Below are 15,669 nucleotides of genomic sequence, written 5' to 3' on the forward strand. Positions count from 1 at the left end.
GTCACATCAAAGAAATAAAAAAGACATTGTGATTGTATGAAAAAGAAAAGGACAGGGCCACAAAAATAATGTTGAGTTGCATAGCAAGTAGATTCTCACAGTGCGGAATAAGAACACTAATATGGGGTCACACTGACAAAGTGAAGGAAAACAGATGCCTTGTTAACACAAGTTTCCATACAACTGCATAACCCTGAGAAGGGCAGGTCTGTGTGAAACATCTGGCTCCTTTAAGAAGGAATACAAAGTACAATCTCAACAGATGATGTAGAAAAAGCCTGGAACATGTAAGGGCCGAAGTGTGAGAGCCAAACTAATGTGCACTAACGGCTTCGTTTTGCAGAGCTTGCAATTTCTCCAGTAACGTGATACATGATGCCATGAACATCAGCATAGCAATAATTCATATGCTGGTGGGAAATAATTAAAAAGAAACAGCAAAAGGGAGGGTCAAGGAAGAGAGCAAGATATTGACACCCTGTGAAGTGCTTTTTAACTGAGGAGAAGATCTCTGCTTGGTACGTGACCATCAACCAAGAATAATGCGGACAAGTACTTTTGTCAGGTTTTGGTTTGTCACTTCACAACACAAGCATACATATAGAAGTCAGCAGAGAGGCAACCTTTGGTCAAGCCCTCTTAAGTCTGCTACACAGTGCACTACATAGTGTTCACCTGACAGGTTAGAATACCACACTAAGTCCCAATGATATATTTAGCTGACTATGAAAACATTTGGAAAAAACTTTCATACATCTCGTTTACATTTTTCTTCTGAGAAAAGAGTTTTAGAAGACAGGTTTAGCTTTCTATGTTCGGTAATATTCACTAAAAACTGTGAAAATAATTGGCTGATGTTTGAATATCAAACAGAAGTCCCGACAGAATCTTTTTTTTAAACAACTTTCATACATCTCGTTTACATTTTTCTTCTGAGAAAAGAGTTTTAGAAGACAGGTTTAGCTTTCTATGTTCGGTAATATTCACTAAAAACTGTGAAAATAATTGGGTGATGTTTGAATATCAAACAACAGAAGTCCTGACAGATTTTTTTGTTTGTTTGTTTTGATTAGTATGAGTTTTTTTCTCAATTAATGCCATAGGAGGTGTGGTTTTAAGGTCGTTCCTGTTAGTTTATCAGTTCATCATCACGGCGAGGAAGCGTCACTCTCTGACTCCGCCCTGCAGTGGGCGTTGTCTCTGAGGCCTGTAGGAAAGCTCAGTTGATTCTTGTCCATCTCGGGCTCCACTATCGGGTCCTCAGACAAAGGAAAACTCCTGTGTTCCCAGGGCTGGACCATCTGTCAGGAAAACATACAGGGTATTAAGAATAGCATTTGTAGTAAAGAAATCAAATGTTGTACATATCTTCCTCATTCATTTTCTCCATAGGCATTTAAAAAACAAAACACAAGAGTTAAGTTTTGAAGTCAAACTAACAACAACAACAAAAAAGCAATTAATTTTAAATATAAATATCATAAAATATACTACTGTTCAACGGTTTTAGGGTCAGTAAGAATTTATGTTTTTAATTAAATTGATCAAAAGTGACAGTAAAACATTGTTATAATAAAATGAAATTTCAAGATAAATGCTGTTCTTTTGAACTTTGAGAATCCTGAATAAAGGATCAGTTAACACAAAATATTAATCAGCACAAACTGTCTTTAACATTGACAATAATAACTTTTATTAATAATTCAGCATCAACAATAACTAATAATTGAGCAGCAAATCAGCATATTAGAATGATTTCTGAAGGATCATGTGACACTGAAGACGAGTAATGATGCGCTGAAAATTTAGCTTTGCACCACAGGAATAAATTACATTTAAAAAAAAAGTTATTTTAAATTGTAACCATATTTCATAAAATTACAGTTTTTACTATATTTTTGAAGAGACTCTTTTCAAAACCGACCCCAAACTTTTAACTAAATGGCAGTGTATTTTTATGTATAAAGACTTATTTATGTTGTGTGAGAAAAATGTAATTTTATAAAAACAATGTTTCAAAATATTGCAAAATTACAATTGTTTTTCACACTGGTCCTGTAAAGCCATAAAAGTAAAAGAAAAAAAAATGGAATTATTTAAATATTTCTTACTTTGTATTAAGCTGACAGTTCATTTTTCATACCCACTATTAAATGTTAGCTGAAGGTAAAAATGTTCAGTTAATTGAATAAGCTGCAACAGTGGCGATGAGATGAACTCAACAAAGATAAACACTTTTCCCAAAATACTACCGCTTGCAATATAATCATTTGCATTGATTTTAGACTGCTCTTTAGAAAGCAGAATGTAAAATAAAACAGTATATTTTTTCTGTGGAGAAAATGAGTAGGATGATGATCATGAAAATGGCAGGAGAACACGCGTGTTACCGTCTCCTCAAAGGTGCAGTCTGAAGTGGAACCGCATGTGTCTTCACTGTACAGCAGTCTGTGTGTGTCTCTGGTGTGAGGTGTGTGTGCGTCACGGGAGCAGGGCGTGTCGGGGCTGGGTGGGCTCAGGGGTGACGGCACCGGCCCGTAGTCCTGCAGGATGTGGAAGTGACTTGCGTCCGGGGATGAGGGCTGAGGCGTCGAAGGATTCGTTCCCACTATTGATGGTGTCGTTCGCCCGTCCAGGGATTTATAGGACCTGAGGAACGACATGGTTAACTATAACCTCACAAAACAGGAAAAATTTTGTCTGGTAAGATCAAATAGGGTAGGTACCTGCTGCCTCTCCTCTTGCCGGGTGCGAGAGCCGTCCATCGCCAGCGAGAGCGCTCCTGCTCCTCTAACGGCTGGTGGAGTTTAGTGAACGTGGCATCTGATAGGTCCTCCACCTATACGGATGAATCATTAGGGCACATCACTAATAAGGATCGACAAGAGGATGAATTGGAATACATATTATGAAATGAGTGGAGAAAAAAAAATAGAAGGCTGTTATACCGGGATGTTAGTGTCTTCCTCTGCCAGTGGTTTGGCTAAAATGTCCACTTCCCTCCATCTGAACAACAGAGAAATAAGTGTAACGAGCAGATATATTTGAAATGGAACATTTTTAATCAAAATCTAAAAAAAATCTCAGTTGGCATGTGTTTTTCGCTTAGTATCATATTTGATACATCAGGATTTTATGGTCCATATAGTATGATATAGTGAGAATAGCTTATAAAGTTCTGATAGCTTATAATGTAAATCTTTACAACAGTATAACAGACTACTTACATAAAATGATATAAATATCAGTTGCCACTCTATACCTCCCAATAATACGTCATAAGATGATATTTAATGCTTAATAGTTTCATGATCAAAACCGTAGCTTTTATTGTGGGGGCAAACCATATAACGCAATGCAATACAATGATGATTGAGAGATGGACAAATAAACGTTCCTCTCAGGCCTGATGCATTATATGCCTTATTTTCTCTTTGATGATTTTTCTAAAATAATAATAATAAAATAAAATATATATAATATGTATGAATAGTCAAGTAAACCCAAGTTACTTCAGTCCAGTAAGTGTTTATCTTGAAATATTACTAATATAAAAGCTATTCATACATTTACTTCATAAAAATTATTTCACAGCAAAAAGACACCTGAAAGGGGATATTTTACAATTATACTGAGAGGCCTTTTACTTGCTAAAAAAGTCTAAACTATCAATCAGTCGAGAAGATTGTGTACAACAGGTTTTGATCATGGAGTTTTGATCATGTTAATAAATTGTAGGACTTGTACATTTGCATATCAAATATGATACAGCCAGCTTTATAGAGTGAAATGAATGAATGGTGGACTAAGACTTGGAGACACACCTCGGTGTGAGAATTTCCTTGTACTGAAGTTTCTCCACTCTGGTGGTGGCGGCCACTGACATTGGAATGACGATGTTGTTGATATCAAACGGACTCTCGCCTCTTCTTCTCCGTATGGGCTGTATAAAACAAGAAAAATACAAGTCATGAATGAAAAGTGAACACATGAGCTGTTCAAAAAGCGACAGCACCGTATTCCGACTTTGAATGTACAATGCTGACATTTGTTTAAAGGGGTCATATGATGCGATTTCAAGTTTTCCTTAAACGGCTCATTCTAACACGCCCCCACATATCTACCTCACTATGTGGAAATATTTGCATAATGCCGCCCAAATGTGCACGCAAAGAAAGAAGGCGTGGTTTCAGTAACCGCAGTTAGTGTTGAAGCAGCCATGTCAGGGAGACGCTGTGTGTTTCTAGGCGAAAGCAAAAGCACTTTATTTAGCCTTCCGAAAGTAGATGCATTTAGGAATCTTTAAAATTACTTACAACAGAAGTGGTGTCAGCTGTCTTAACCGTGGCTTGTGTACTGCAAACACATACCAGCTTCATCACTGTGTCTGTCACGCGACTCTGTTGCCCTTTCGGGCTTGAACTGATAGTAAAACTAACGACATTATTAACTGTCTTGATATTTACTTTGAAAGCTGAAGCTCGCGATTATGGTAAGGGGCTTTACATTTCCGACGAGTGCTTGCGGTGTTCGGCCAATCACAATGCACTGGGTCAGCTGGCCAATCAGAGCAGACTGCTCTTGTCGGAAGGAGTGACTTTGTAGCAAACAAAGCGTTTGAGAGAGGCGGGGCATAGAGGACCTACAATAATGTACAGTATTTGAAAAATAATGTGTTTATAAAGTTTAACAGTCAACATTAGACCATATTATGATTCCTGTTCTTCCGTCCGTAAATGTATGCCCTTTTTATTAAGTACCATTTAAGAGGTTTTATGACCTTAAATTTGATAAAAAAATAAAAAATTTAAGACTTAAGGACTATGCGCTAAGATTTATTTTGGTGTATTTTTGCCATTATTAGACAGTATACTGCGAGTGGATAGCAAGCAAAGTGGGAAAGGACGGGACTGTGAAGAGCCACAAACTCAAGTCGCTCAAAGTTTAACTGTGCCACATGTCAGAGCGCTTTTGGCTGAGATCAAACCTATTGTAAAGAAAATAATGAACATACCACGCTGTTTCCCAGAGGAGTGCTGCTCTCAACGGGGAGGGAGAGCTGTCTGGTCAGGGGACTGGTGTTGGAGGAGTGAAGGCTGGACAGAGAAGGACACGGACTGCCTGCATCCATCACCACCTTTGGTGCTATATGAGAAGAGGGGGAAAAAATGGGAAAAATATATATAAGACACCCATATGTGCTTACTGACCATTTAATTTCAAAACTATGGCCATTAACGGTGTGTTGGTCTCACTGAGCTGTTCGGTACCAGGGTCAAAATGAACTTTTCCATTAAGAGACAATATTTGCTCCCTGCAATTGATTTCCAGGGGGATTCTTTACATTTGTAAGAACAATTTTTATGATTGCATAATTAAATGGTTAATTAAATTAATAGGAACTCATTACAGGGTAGGGCTGCAATATTATGACAAAAATAATTATTGTCGATTATTGCCCTTGATACTGTAACAATGATTACTAATGTTAATTAACAGATTACACAAAAATAATGATTTGATTGTCCATTCATGCACTCAAAAGACACATCTGTGATTGGTTATAATGCTCAACAATGCACAAAACAATGCATAAAAAAAGAAATCATTGGTGCAATGTCTGCAGATCTAAATGTAATGCCATAATCAACACTTTTTATTCATTTTCACATTTCACTTTAACCGCAACGGTCTTAATTGTTTTAGTTTAATTGTGCAGGGACATTATTTGCCCACATATCTTGAATTTATTTCGGTGGCATTTTGCTCCAAGCCCCATTAATTTCCAACCCTGAATCTACTGAAATTAGATTTTATGGCTGCATGTTTTATTTTATGCCGCTGTCAGTAATTAACCAAAAGCATTAATTAGAAATGGCCGTTTAAAACATATTTAGGGTCATGTATGTATGGAAAGCGGTGCACTCACAGTCTGCTCTGTCCAGTGAATGCTCTCTGACCCTCTTCCTGCTGTGACTACGGTCCAGCACACGATCCGGCCGGCAGGGTGTGAGTGTGTCCGGTTTTGGGACACATGAGATGTTGTCCACTCGCTGCCTGTGCAGCCTCTCCGACCTGCTCTTGTGACGGGCCAATCCTGACAAAGAGAAATAATTAAAAATGAATGATTTCAGTCACTGTGTCACAGTCAGTGGCTGTGAGTATCAATGCGTGTGTACTACTTACGGACTGCAGCCGCATGTGGGTTTGATAGTCTGAATTTGTGTTTGGAGAGGAAGGAGGATGATGATGATGGTGTGATGGAGAGCTTGTGTTTCAGAGAGATCTTCTTGAGTGGTTTGATCCGGTCAAACGGACGAGTCTGCCAATGAGACCTCAAAACCTTCTGCAATTGTAAGCTGAGAGCCACATCTGAGACCAACCAGAGGAGGAAAAGAGAAAATCTTTTAGACAGAATCATTACAATTTAACAAATCTAGGAAACTGATAATCTGTGATTTTAGTTTTTTTTAATCTGTGAATATATATATATATAAAAATAAATATATATATATTATATATATATAAATGTACTGTATATATATATATATATATATATATATATATATAACTGTACTGTATGTATATATATATATATATATATATATATATATATAGGGCTGGGCAATATGGCCAAAACTCAGTTGATATCGATAATTATCATAATAAATTTAGCATCTTTATTCTTTCAAGTTCAAAGGCAGATTTTTGCAGAGTTGTAGAAACCAGACCATTAATTGTGGTTTTAAACTACTCTTTAGGGTCAGAACATTACAAACACTTCAAGTTTTTGAATTATTCACACTTTTCTAGTCATTTTTCCTTAAAATATCTTTACCTTTCTTAGTTTCTGCCGTCGTTTCAAATCATGAAACAGGTATGCACTCATGCACAGTTTGGAGTGCAGGCTGCAGTATTAACAATATTACATTTTTTTGTTTCTTAGAAATGCACATTTGACAGTAGCTTGAGTTGACAGTAGTGGTAGCTTGAGTTAGGATGCAGATGTAAATTTATGTTCATCTGTATTGTAACTACCTAATTTTTATATGGTGAAATTTAATTACTCTGTTTAGAGTTTTAAAATGATATCTCGATAATTATCGTTATCGTTTTATCACCCAGCCCTATATATAGATATATCAAATTCTAAAATATCTTTAATAAAAAATTTTAAAAAACATGCATATACACACTTTTTTTAAATCACTTGATATAGTAAAACCATTTTTAGTGAAATCAGTGATATCACTATACTATTTATATATATATATAAAATTGCAGAAAAATCTGAAAATAGTTGTTAGCTCTAATTGTATCTGACTGTGCATGTGCATCTCACCTGATTGCATGGACAGAATGGGGTGGATGCTGCAGTCTTGATGTGCGACTCTCTCCAGCAGAGGGCGATCAAATGGTAAGTCTGGTTTGGAGAGGGGAGGAGCACCGCCACACATGACACATGAGCCGTTGACTTCACACACACATAGAGGTGAAAAAGACACTCTCTGAACCTGATAAAAGAAGGACACTCACTTCAGATACACTTCAAAATCAGCAAAATGGACTCCTGGAATATTGATACATTCATACTAATAAACTTCACACAAACACACCTTGCCGTTGAGATTGTGGACAGTGTTCGGGTGGATAAGACGTCGTCTCCTGCAGGTCAACAGTGGGCGTGTTCGTGCGGAGGTACAGCTGCTGTCCAGATTTGATGGGCATGTGCCGGACATTTCTGTCACGCTACTGAAATAAGAAAAAGTGGAAACAATGTAAAATCCAGTTTTTGCCAAGCCAATGGATAATATGAATCTATGCTGATACAAGACCCCACTGAATTCACCCTGTCTGAGTTCATTTTGCAATAATGGCCGATTGACTGTATTTTATACTTCACTAATAAATGTTTGGTAATGTTAATATAACATTATTAGGCCCCACTTTATATTCAGCTATTGTGTACTTACATCAAAAACATATATATAGGGTAAATAGAAGTTACAGACACTTAATTTAAGCTGGGTCAAATTATTCTAATGTTAGCAAACGGTAACAATTTATAATAAATTCAAATATTTACGCCGACACAATATAAAATTTGTCCAAACCTAACGGAGATGTCATTCTCAGATGTGTCTGTCAAACGAGACTGGGATTCTGTGAAATTATGGGATGTTGCTGAGGTTAGGACATTCTCATTAGTCTCGGTTCTCTGGCAGGAAGGGACGGAGTCTCCCAGCTCCACAAGACCCTGCAGAGAGCATGCAAAAAAAAAAAACTTTATATACAGCCAAATTCCAATAAACTAATTCCCGATTCCGAACAGTCCTGAACCTGGATGCTGTTTTTGTCTTATAACACAAACACAGTAGATATCAAGGCTCTGCTAACCTTGCTGGCGCGGAGCTGGCGGTAGATATCGACCTGCTGTCGGATGCGGTACTCCAGGTCTGATATCTGAGCCTGCAGCCATGTCCAGTGACTGATGATTGTGGCTCTTTCCCTGGCAAAGCGCCCTTCTGCTCTTCTCCATCTGAGAGAGAAAAGTGAACAATCCAGTTAAACATGTTTTAAACAAGTTAGACATTTAGTTGTTTAGCTAACTAGGAGAGCCATTCGAGGGTTAGCTCTGTTTACTTCAAGTAAAAACTGGATTTAAAACAAACAGGAAACCCTCAGGATTTTTCTCTCTTGACTTTTCCAGCTCTGATGGTCCAGATTACAAAAGAAATCAGTCATCTCGATTGAAATAACGAGTTTAACACATAGACGGCACTGTTAAACATTCAGTACACAGACTCATCTTTACATGTCACTTACAGACTCCACATTATGAATCAATACAGTTAAATACAGTCAGTAGTTTTAATGTAACAGTCCCACAAAATGACACTTGTCAGCTTGATTTTAAACTTCCTTTTTAACTTCCTTTGCAACCAAGAGAAGGCAGGAAAGGGAAAGTATATCGAGGGGTGGGCGATATGACCAAAACATGAATATGAATCATTTTGTTTCATAACACTGCAAGCGCAAGGTGTAATTTTGTGTGATGGGCTGGTGTTGTGACTACAAACGTGAAACTGGTTGTTCATACTGGTTAATCAGGGCTTCATGATAAACACACTCCTGTAGTGTGAGCGGTACACCCTACATAAAAGCACACCACCATCTCATGGCAAAGTTCCTCTCAGCACATTCCCACAGCGTCGAGCCTCAGAATACACACTGTGCCCGCCCTCACACGCAGCCACTCACATTTGCCCACGTGGAACCCGGCAACTCGCTGTGACAAGATAAACGAGGGGAAATTTACATGTGCACCACTGAGCCCTATGAACCTCCATCACACATGGGATATTCAATATTATTACGCTGCTCACTGGAATACTCTGTTCTGACTGGTATTGCATTCATTTGAACTCAAATCAACATTTATTTAGGCCTAGTTAATTATTCAACAAGTAGTGGGATAATGGGATAAGGTACAGCAAGATGGTCACATTTATTTTGTGATAAAGGTTGATTAAAGGCAAAGTAAGGGATTTCTGGTAGCCAATGTTGATATTTGAAATCACCAAAACAAACACGCCCCTACCCCAAAAGGGTCTTGCCCCTATTTTGATAGCTCCGCCCCACATATACGTACGCAACCCAGGCAACGATTAGTTCTGTGAAACAAAGCAAAACCAATGTTACACCGTGTCTACGGACGTGAGCGGCGCGGCGCAACAAATCCCCGACAGAAAACTGCTGCTCACTTACATGTAGTTTAACTTCAAGAGCCTACAGAGGGTGCCACTGAGTCCTGCTCCAAATAAAGTGACCAAATTATTCATACTGGTTTACTGCAGCCCATTTTAGCCGCATTCACACTAGACTTCGAGCTTGCAAAAATTTCAAGAACACCGGTTATGATATGACGCCATGCTATCCGGCGTCTTTTTGAAAACATAAATTAAACAATTAAATAATAAATTGCATACAATATACACCGCAAACCGACAATGATACGTGATGCATCATTCTTCTTTTGTTCACATGTCTTCACATGATACAAATTCACAGGTCAGAGTTCAAACTTTAACTCCGGAACGCAGCGAAATGCGAAACTTCTTAGTATGAGCTTGTGTTTGCGAATGCATATGAATGGAAGTCAATGGAGCGCATGTGTAGTGGGACCATCGACAGACCCTTTATCAGCGACTATATTCTTTATGTAACAATTGCTTAAAGGGATAATTCACCCAAAAATGAAAACAACTCTCAAGTTGTTCCAAACGCTGGTAACAAACAGTTGACGGTAGCCACTGAATTCCAGTATTTTTCATAGTATTCATAGTATTTCTTCATACAATGAAAGTCAATGGCTACCGCCAACTGTTTACCAGCATTCTTCAAAATATCTTCTTTTGTGTTCAACAGACAAAATACATTCATACAGGTTTGAGGGTGTGTAAATGATAACAGAATTTACATTTTTGGATGAACTATCCCTTTAATTGTTGTCATCTACTCTTCCATACGTGCACGTGTGATTTTGGACGAAGGGGAGAACGACAACAAAGGAGTCGTCCTCCCTCACTGTGCCTGCTGTGAAGTGAATCATCTCGTAATTGTGTTTCATAAATCACATTGGGCTGATGGAGGGAGTACAAAGACAGAGCCGTTTAGCATAAATGCTCTGCTGCCTTTGTTCTTGGCTTTCAGACTGTGAGACGGTGGGACTGGATGAACCAAAACACCGATAAATACCAGCCGACTGACACGCTGGCTTAGCAAACTGTTTTATATGGAGCCCTGCCTGTTATTTTTCACTCATATAGATTAAGAGTTACACTGTATTTTAGGTTCAAGAGAAAATGAAAGCAATTATAACAGGGAGGGATGAACTTCACTACGATATGATAGTGTGTCTAGTAAGCGGTCTTGTCTGCTGCCTGCATAAGCAGTTGCCTTTCAAGGCAGCATGCTAACTGAAATAAGACTTGAACAAACTACACTCTTCATAGGATGCTCGTCTTGCAAGTGATTCCAATATTAGCATTAGCAAATAACTAAATTCTGGAACAGAGCTGCAAGTAGGGCTGTGTGATTAATCAAATTATAACTGATATCATGATATGGCTTAGTGCAATGCATGTTTCACAGCGAAGCGCAGCACTGTGTTCATGTGTACATGAGCAGCTCATTATCCGCCAGTGTTTGCAGCGTCTCAGTGTGGCTCGGTCTTTGCATTAAAATTATGCATGCTTAAAATTTAAAAAAGAAATTAGGCTATGAATATGAGTGATTGTAATATTAGTAAATTATTAGTAAATGTAATTTTACAGTTGTATATTTTTTAATTTTACAGTTAAATGTTACAATAGTGATAATTCTTTTGTTTTTAGTCATTTGTGACCCTGGAACACAAAAGCAGTCTTAAGTCGCTGGGGTATATTTGTAGCAATAGCCAAAAATACATTGTATGGGTCAAAATTATTGATTTTTCTTTTATGCCAAAAATCATTAGGATATTAAGTAAAGATCATGTTCCATGAAGATATTTTGTATTCAATTACTTAATTGTACTCAATTAAAAAAATGACCCTTATGACTGGTTTTGTGGTCCAGGGTCACATTTTTATTTTAGTAATAATAATTATAATTATTATTATTATCGCATTTTAATTATAATATTATTTTTATTACTACTTTAAATAAAAAAAACACTGTTTGACTGATTTTTGTATTTGTATTTTTTTTTCTTTCTGTATTTGGAGATTTTTTTTCCCAAATACAGACCTAGCTGTAAATGTATGTTTGTAGAACAAGGGGGAAATACATGAATCAGAAAGAATCCACACAAATATGATGCATGTTTTCTATGGGGGTTGAAAGCACAGCTGTAATTCTTGAGTCATGACGCACAAGCACGAGCAAGGACGAAAGCAAGAATGGAACAGATGGATGGAGAGAAAGGGAGAGAGGATAAATAGAGAAGTATGTGAGGTGGTTAGGCTTGGCAGAGAAATGCAGAGGAATTATGGGGGAAAGATGGTGAAAAGGGGTGGAGGAATGCAAGACGAAAAGAAAGAGAACATCTGAGAAAGTGAGAGAGGAAAAGGTTACGTAACACGAGTGGGCACGGCTCAGACAGTGAGAATGGGAGGAGGAAGAACATAAGAGGACAATGGTGAAGAAAGACTGCTGAATGGGAGAGAGAGAGATGTGACAGAGGAGACAAAAAAACAGAAAACAAGGAAAATCCTGAAAGTCCTGACAACATGACAAGTGTTTATGATGGTTTCTAGGGGCACACATACCCAAATACATCAGCTTCTGTCAAAGGCCAACAGCAGATTTGGGGGGATATTATGAATGCACAGTTTATGCATGAAGGACTGCATCTGGCTCATATTTCTCAAACACAAACAAATAAACTAATACTAGCCTTTATCAGATCAAAAAAGGCACTTCCTGATTAGCTCTGTGTTTTCTCACATACCACATGTGAATCTCTTGTCAAGAATATGTTGGGGTAACTTTTCCCTTTCAGTTTATACTCTCTTTATCATAAATGAAATATATGTATTACAGTATTTCTGGTAGAAAATGTCATTCCAAACCTGTATGAAGTTTTTGTGACCACTGACTTCCATTGTATGGACAAAACCTCAGACATTTCTCAAAATTTCTTTTTATGTTCCAAGGAAGAAAGTAAGTCATACAGAGTTAAATGTGGGTAAGAAAATTATGACCAAACTTTCATTTTATGGTGAACTACCCTTGTATATCTTAAAGGTGACATATCATGAAAATCTGACTTTTCCAGGTTTTAAGTGCTATGAGATTTATTTCCCAGCTGTTTACCTTCACAGACATAACCGACGTTTTTTTACGTAAACCTGTGTGTGAATGAGAACTTAGTTTAGTACTCACATGCTGTGTGGTGGCCGCTTTCTGTCCGTGTGCTTCGGGTGTGTGCTCTCAGAAAACCTTGTATCATAAGTTTAAACTCATATGGGTTTTTTTAGCAGGTACGAGCTGTAATGGCGTAGCTCTATTCTGGAAAAGGGGGCGGGGAGCAGCAGCTCATTTGCATTTAAAGAGACAGGCCCAAAAAAACAGCGTGTTTCTGCTTCCACTCAAATAGGCATTTTCAAAATGATATAATGAACGATCTGTGGAGTATTTTGAGCTAAAGCTTCACAGACACATTCTGGGGACACCAGAGACTTATATTACATATTGTAAAAAGGGGCATAATATGTCTCCTTTAAAGTCTTATTTGCTTCATGCAAAATGCAATTTTTCATTAATTTCTTTGTAAATGTGAAGTGAAATGTGACCTGGACATGTTTTTGAGAGATTGACTAACATGATTATATTCACCAGGCAATCACTGTTCCACAATCTGTCAACATACTCGTAAAAGGAAAATAAACAACTTTTGTCTTCAATTTTCAGCCAATTTTTGAGCATAGACCATTAAAACCCCCATCTCTGTAAAGCGCTCCAGCAGTCACTCCAGCTCTCGGTGAATTTAAGTGGTGTTTAATTGCAGTAAAAGTAAATCTTCTATTTGCATAGCAGCTGTGTTCCATTAAAGGGGTCATATGATGCGATTTCAATTTTTCCTTTCTCTTTGGAGTGTTGCAAGCTCTTGGTGCATAAAGAAGATCTGTAAAGTTGCAAAGATTAAAGTCTCAAATCCAAAGAGATATTCCTTATAAAAAGTTAAGAGTCAACCACGCCTACCTAAAACGGCTCGTTCTAACACACCCCCACATACCTACGTCACGATCTGGGAAAATTTGCATAACGCCGCCCAAATGTTCCAGAAAGGCGGGGCATAGTGGAGAAACAATAATGTACAGTATGTGGAAAATAATGTGTTTTTTTAACCTTAAACCGCATAAACACATTTCATTACAACAAATACACAAAATAATGTTCTTTTTAGCAAAATCATATGACCCCTTTAAAAGCTTCCAATAATGAGTGTGGGTGTTTGGGATCAATGTCCTGAGATGAACAAAGTTTAAATTCATCTTGATTTAACTGCAGTCAGAGGACAACAAGCAGCAGTTTCTCATGCTCTAGGCTAATTTCCCAACCATCACAGCATGATGTCATAAACATGTGCCGAGAAACATTAGTCAGAGAGCGCTGCAAAGGACGAAACGGGGCTGAAAAGTCACTTATTTAGAGCAGGATCATCATCAGCGTTCAGCCAGCAAGCACACACTCTGAATGGATTCAAGCATGTGATAGTGGTGTTTAAAAAAAACAGAGCATGTTTCAGTGAGCTCAAATTTGACATCCAAAATCTGCATTCACGGATGCCTGATTATTTAGGTCAAAGGTGCAAAGCCAAGTCAGCAAGCTGCTAAATGGCTCCTTTTAAAACAGCTTCCATTAATTAATCAACCTATAAAAATTTCCAGCAACTTATCTCCCTGAATATTAAAATAATAAAATAAAATCTAAATGCTCATTGGGCTAAACTTCAAAGCAACAGGATTTGAGCACCTATATAATGCCTATTTTTCAACTTCAAGGAGTCTGAAATGCATGTGCTTCTGAGCTAACAATGCTTAAACTGTTATTCTCTGCTCTGCTTTTTTATCCATCACCCATGGTTTACTTTGATTTTAATATTAACAAAAACATCAGGGTTCTCAGTTTCACCCTCTCTATTTTCAAATAAAATGAATCAGACTCTTCCTCAGGGGCCAAACAGGAAATTTAACCTTGCTGAATTTTCTAAATAAGACCACAGCCAAGGAGGATAGCTGAAATGACTTTAGACTAGACTGCGTTATGACAACAAGATCTATGATCTCACTGTACAAACAAGGTTGGACTGGAAATTAACAGTGACTCTCTACAAGGTTCAGGGCATGAACACACAGGCCTACAGTCAGACACATACCCCCACGCTCCCTTGGGGCTCCTGTGATCAGCCCACATAATGTGCCTGCTTCACCATAGTGATGCTGTGCAATGGTTTGCGGACTGGAAATTAACAGTGACTCTCTACAAGGTTCAGGGCATGAACACACAGGCCTAGTCAGACACATACCCCCACGCTCCCTTGGGGCTCCTGTGATCAGCCCACATAATGTGCCTGCTTCACCATAGTGATGCTGTGCAATGGTTTGATGAGACTAAATCAGAAAATGCATCCCAAATCACGCACTTATGCGCTATTCTATGCCATTTTGCACTGTGTTGAGCAGTGTATTCACAGTGAAAATTCCAAAAAGAGAAAGTGTACTTTGCATGATGCACTTAACCAAAAACACTCTCAACTGTTGCAGCTTTCTTTACCTAACAGAAAGGGAGGGGATATTATGGCGTTATTTTAATGACAAATGTCGAGAGCGCATAAGTGTAGCGGCAAAAGCACATTAATATAATGCGCGAATCTCTCCGCTCGCGCGCGGATTTCCTTTGCTCTCGCTCAGATACATGCTGCTCTCGCCCGGAGAGAGTGCGCGCACTTAAAACGAGTCTCTCCTCTCACTCATACTGTGTCCTGTGCACTCACAAATCTCTCTGTGCTCATGCGCTATAGATATTAATTATTTTCGCACCAGAATTAAACGTTGTCAAAAGTTATCATTGTGCACTTTTAAAAAGTAGCCTAGTCTCAAAACAGATTTGTGCAGGGCCTTT

General features: G+C 38.1%; 1 protein-coding gene across 4 annotated transcripts in view; it reads right to left on the minus strand.

The window, feature by feature from the left end:
• Window positions 1-914: 914 nt before the first annotated feature.
• kansl1a (KAT8 regulatory NSL complex subunit 1a) overlaps window positions 915-15,669 on the minus strand; it is a 21,271-nt gene continuing 6,516 nt past the window's right edge. For 2 of the 4 annotated variants that reach the window (XM_016513324.1, XM_016513325.1), the window contains exons 3-14: window positions 8,398-8,539; window positions 8,115-8,257; window positions 7,617-7,752; window positions 7,343-7,514; window positions 6,187-6,372; window positions 5,930-6,097; window positions 5,015-5,145; window positions 3,825-3,943; window positions 2,949-3,006; window positions 2,727-2,839; window positions 2,391-2,649; window positions 947-1,301 (exon numbers count right to left, since the gene is read on the minus strand). In XM_016513324.1, coding sequence (XP_016368810.1) covers window positions 1,149-1,301; window positions 2,391-2,649; window positions 2,727-2,839; window positions 2,949-3,006; window positions 3,825-3,943; window positions 5,015-5,145; window positions 5,930-6,097; window positions 6,187-6,372; window positions 7,343-7,514; window positions 7,617-7,752; window positions 8,115-8,257; window positions 8,398-8,539 — 1,780 coding nt within the window. In that variant the 3' untranslated portion in view covers window positions 947-1,148. Of the gene's footprint in view, window positions 1,302-2,390; window positions 2,650-2,726; window positions 2,840-2,948; window positions 3,007-3,824; window positions 3,944-5,014; window positions 5,146-5,929; window positions 6,098-6,186; window positions 6,373-7,342; window positions 7,515-7,616; window positions 7,753-8,114; window positions 8,258-8,397; window positions 8,540-15,669 lie in introns of all 4 variants that reach the window. The other 2 variants (XM_016513326.1, XM_016513328.1) reach the window with 2 other exon arrangements.

Source organism: Sinocyclocheilus rhinocerous, unplaced genomic scaffold (genome assembly GCF_001515625.1).
Source record: "Sinocyclocheilus rhinocerous isolate Xijiao unplaced genomic scaffold, SAMN03320098_v1.1 scaffold24, whole genome shotgun sequence".
NCBI lineage: Eukaryota > Metazoa > Chordata > Actinopteri > Cypriniformes > Cyprinidae > Sinocyclocheilus > Sinocyclocheilus rhinocerous.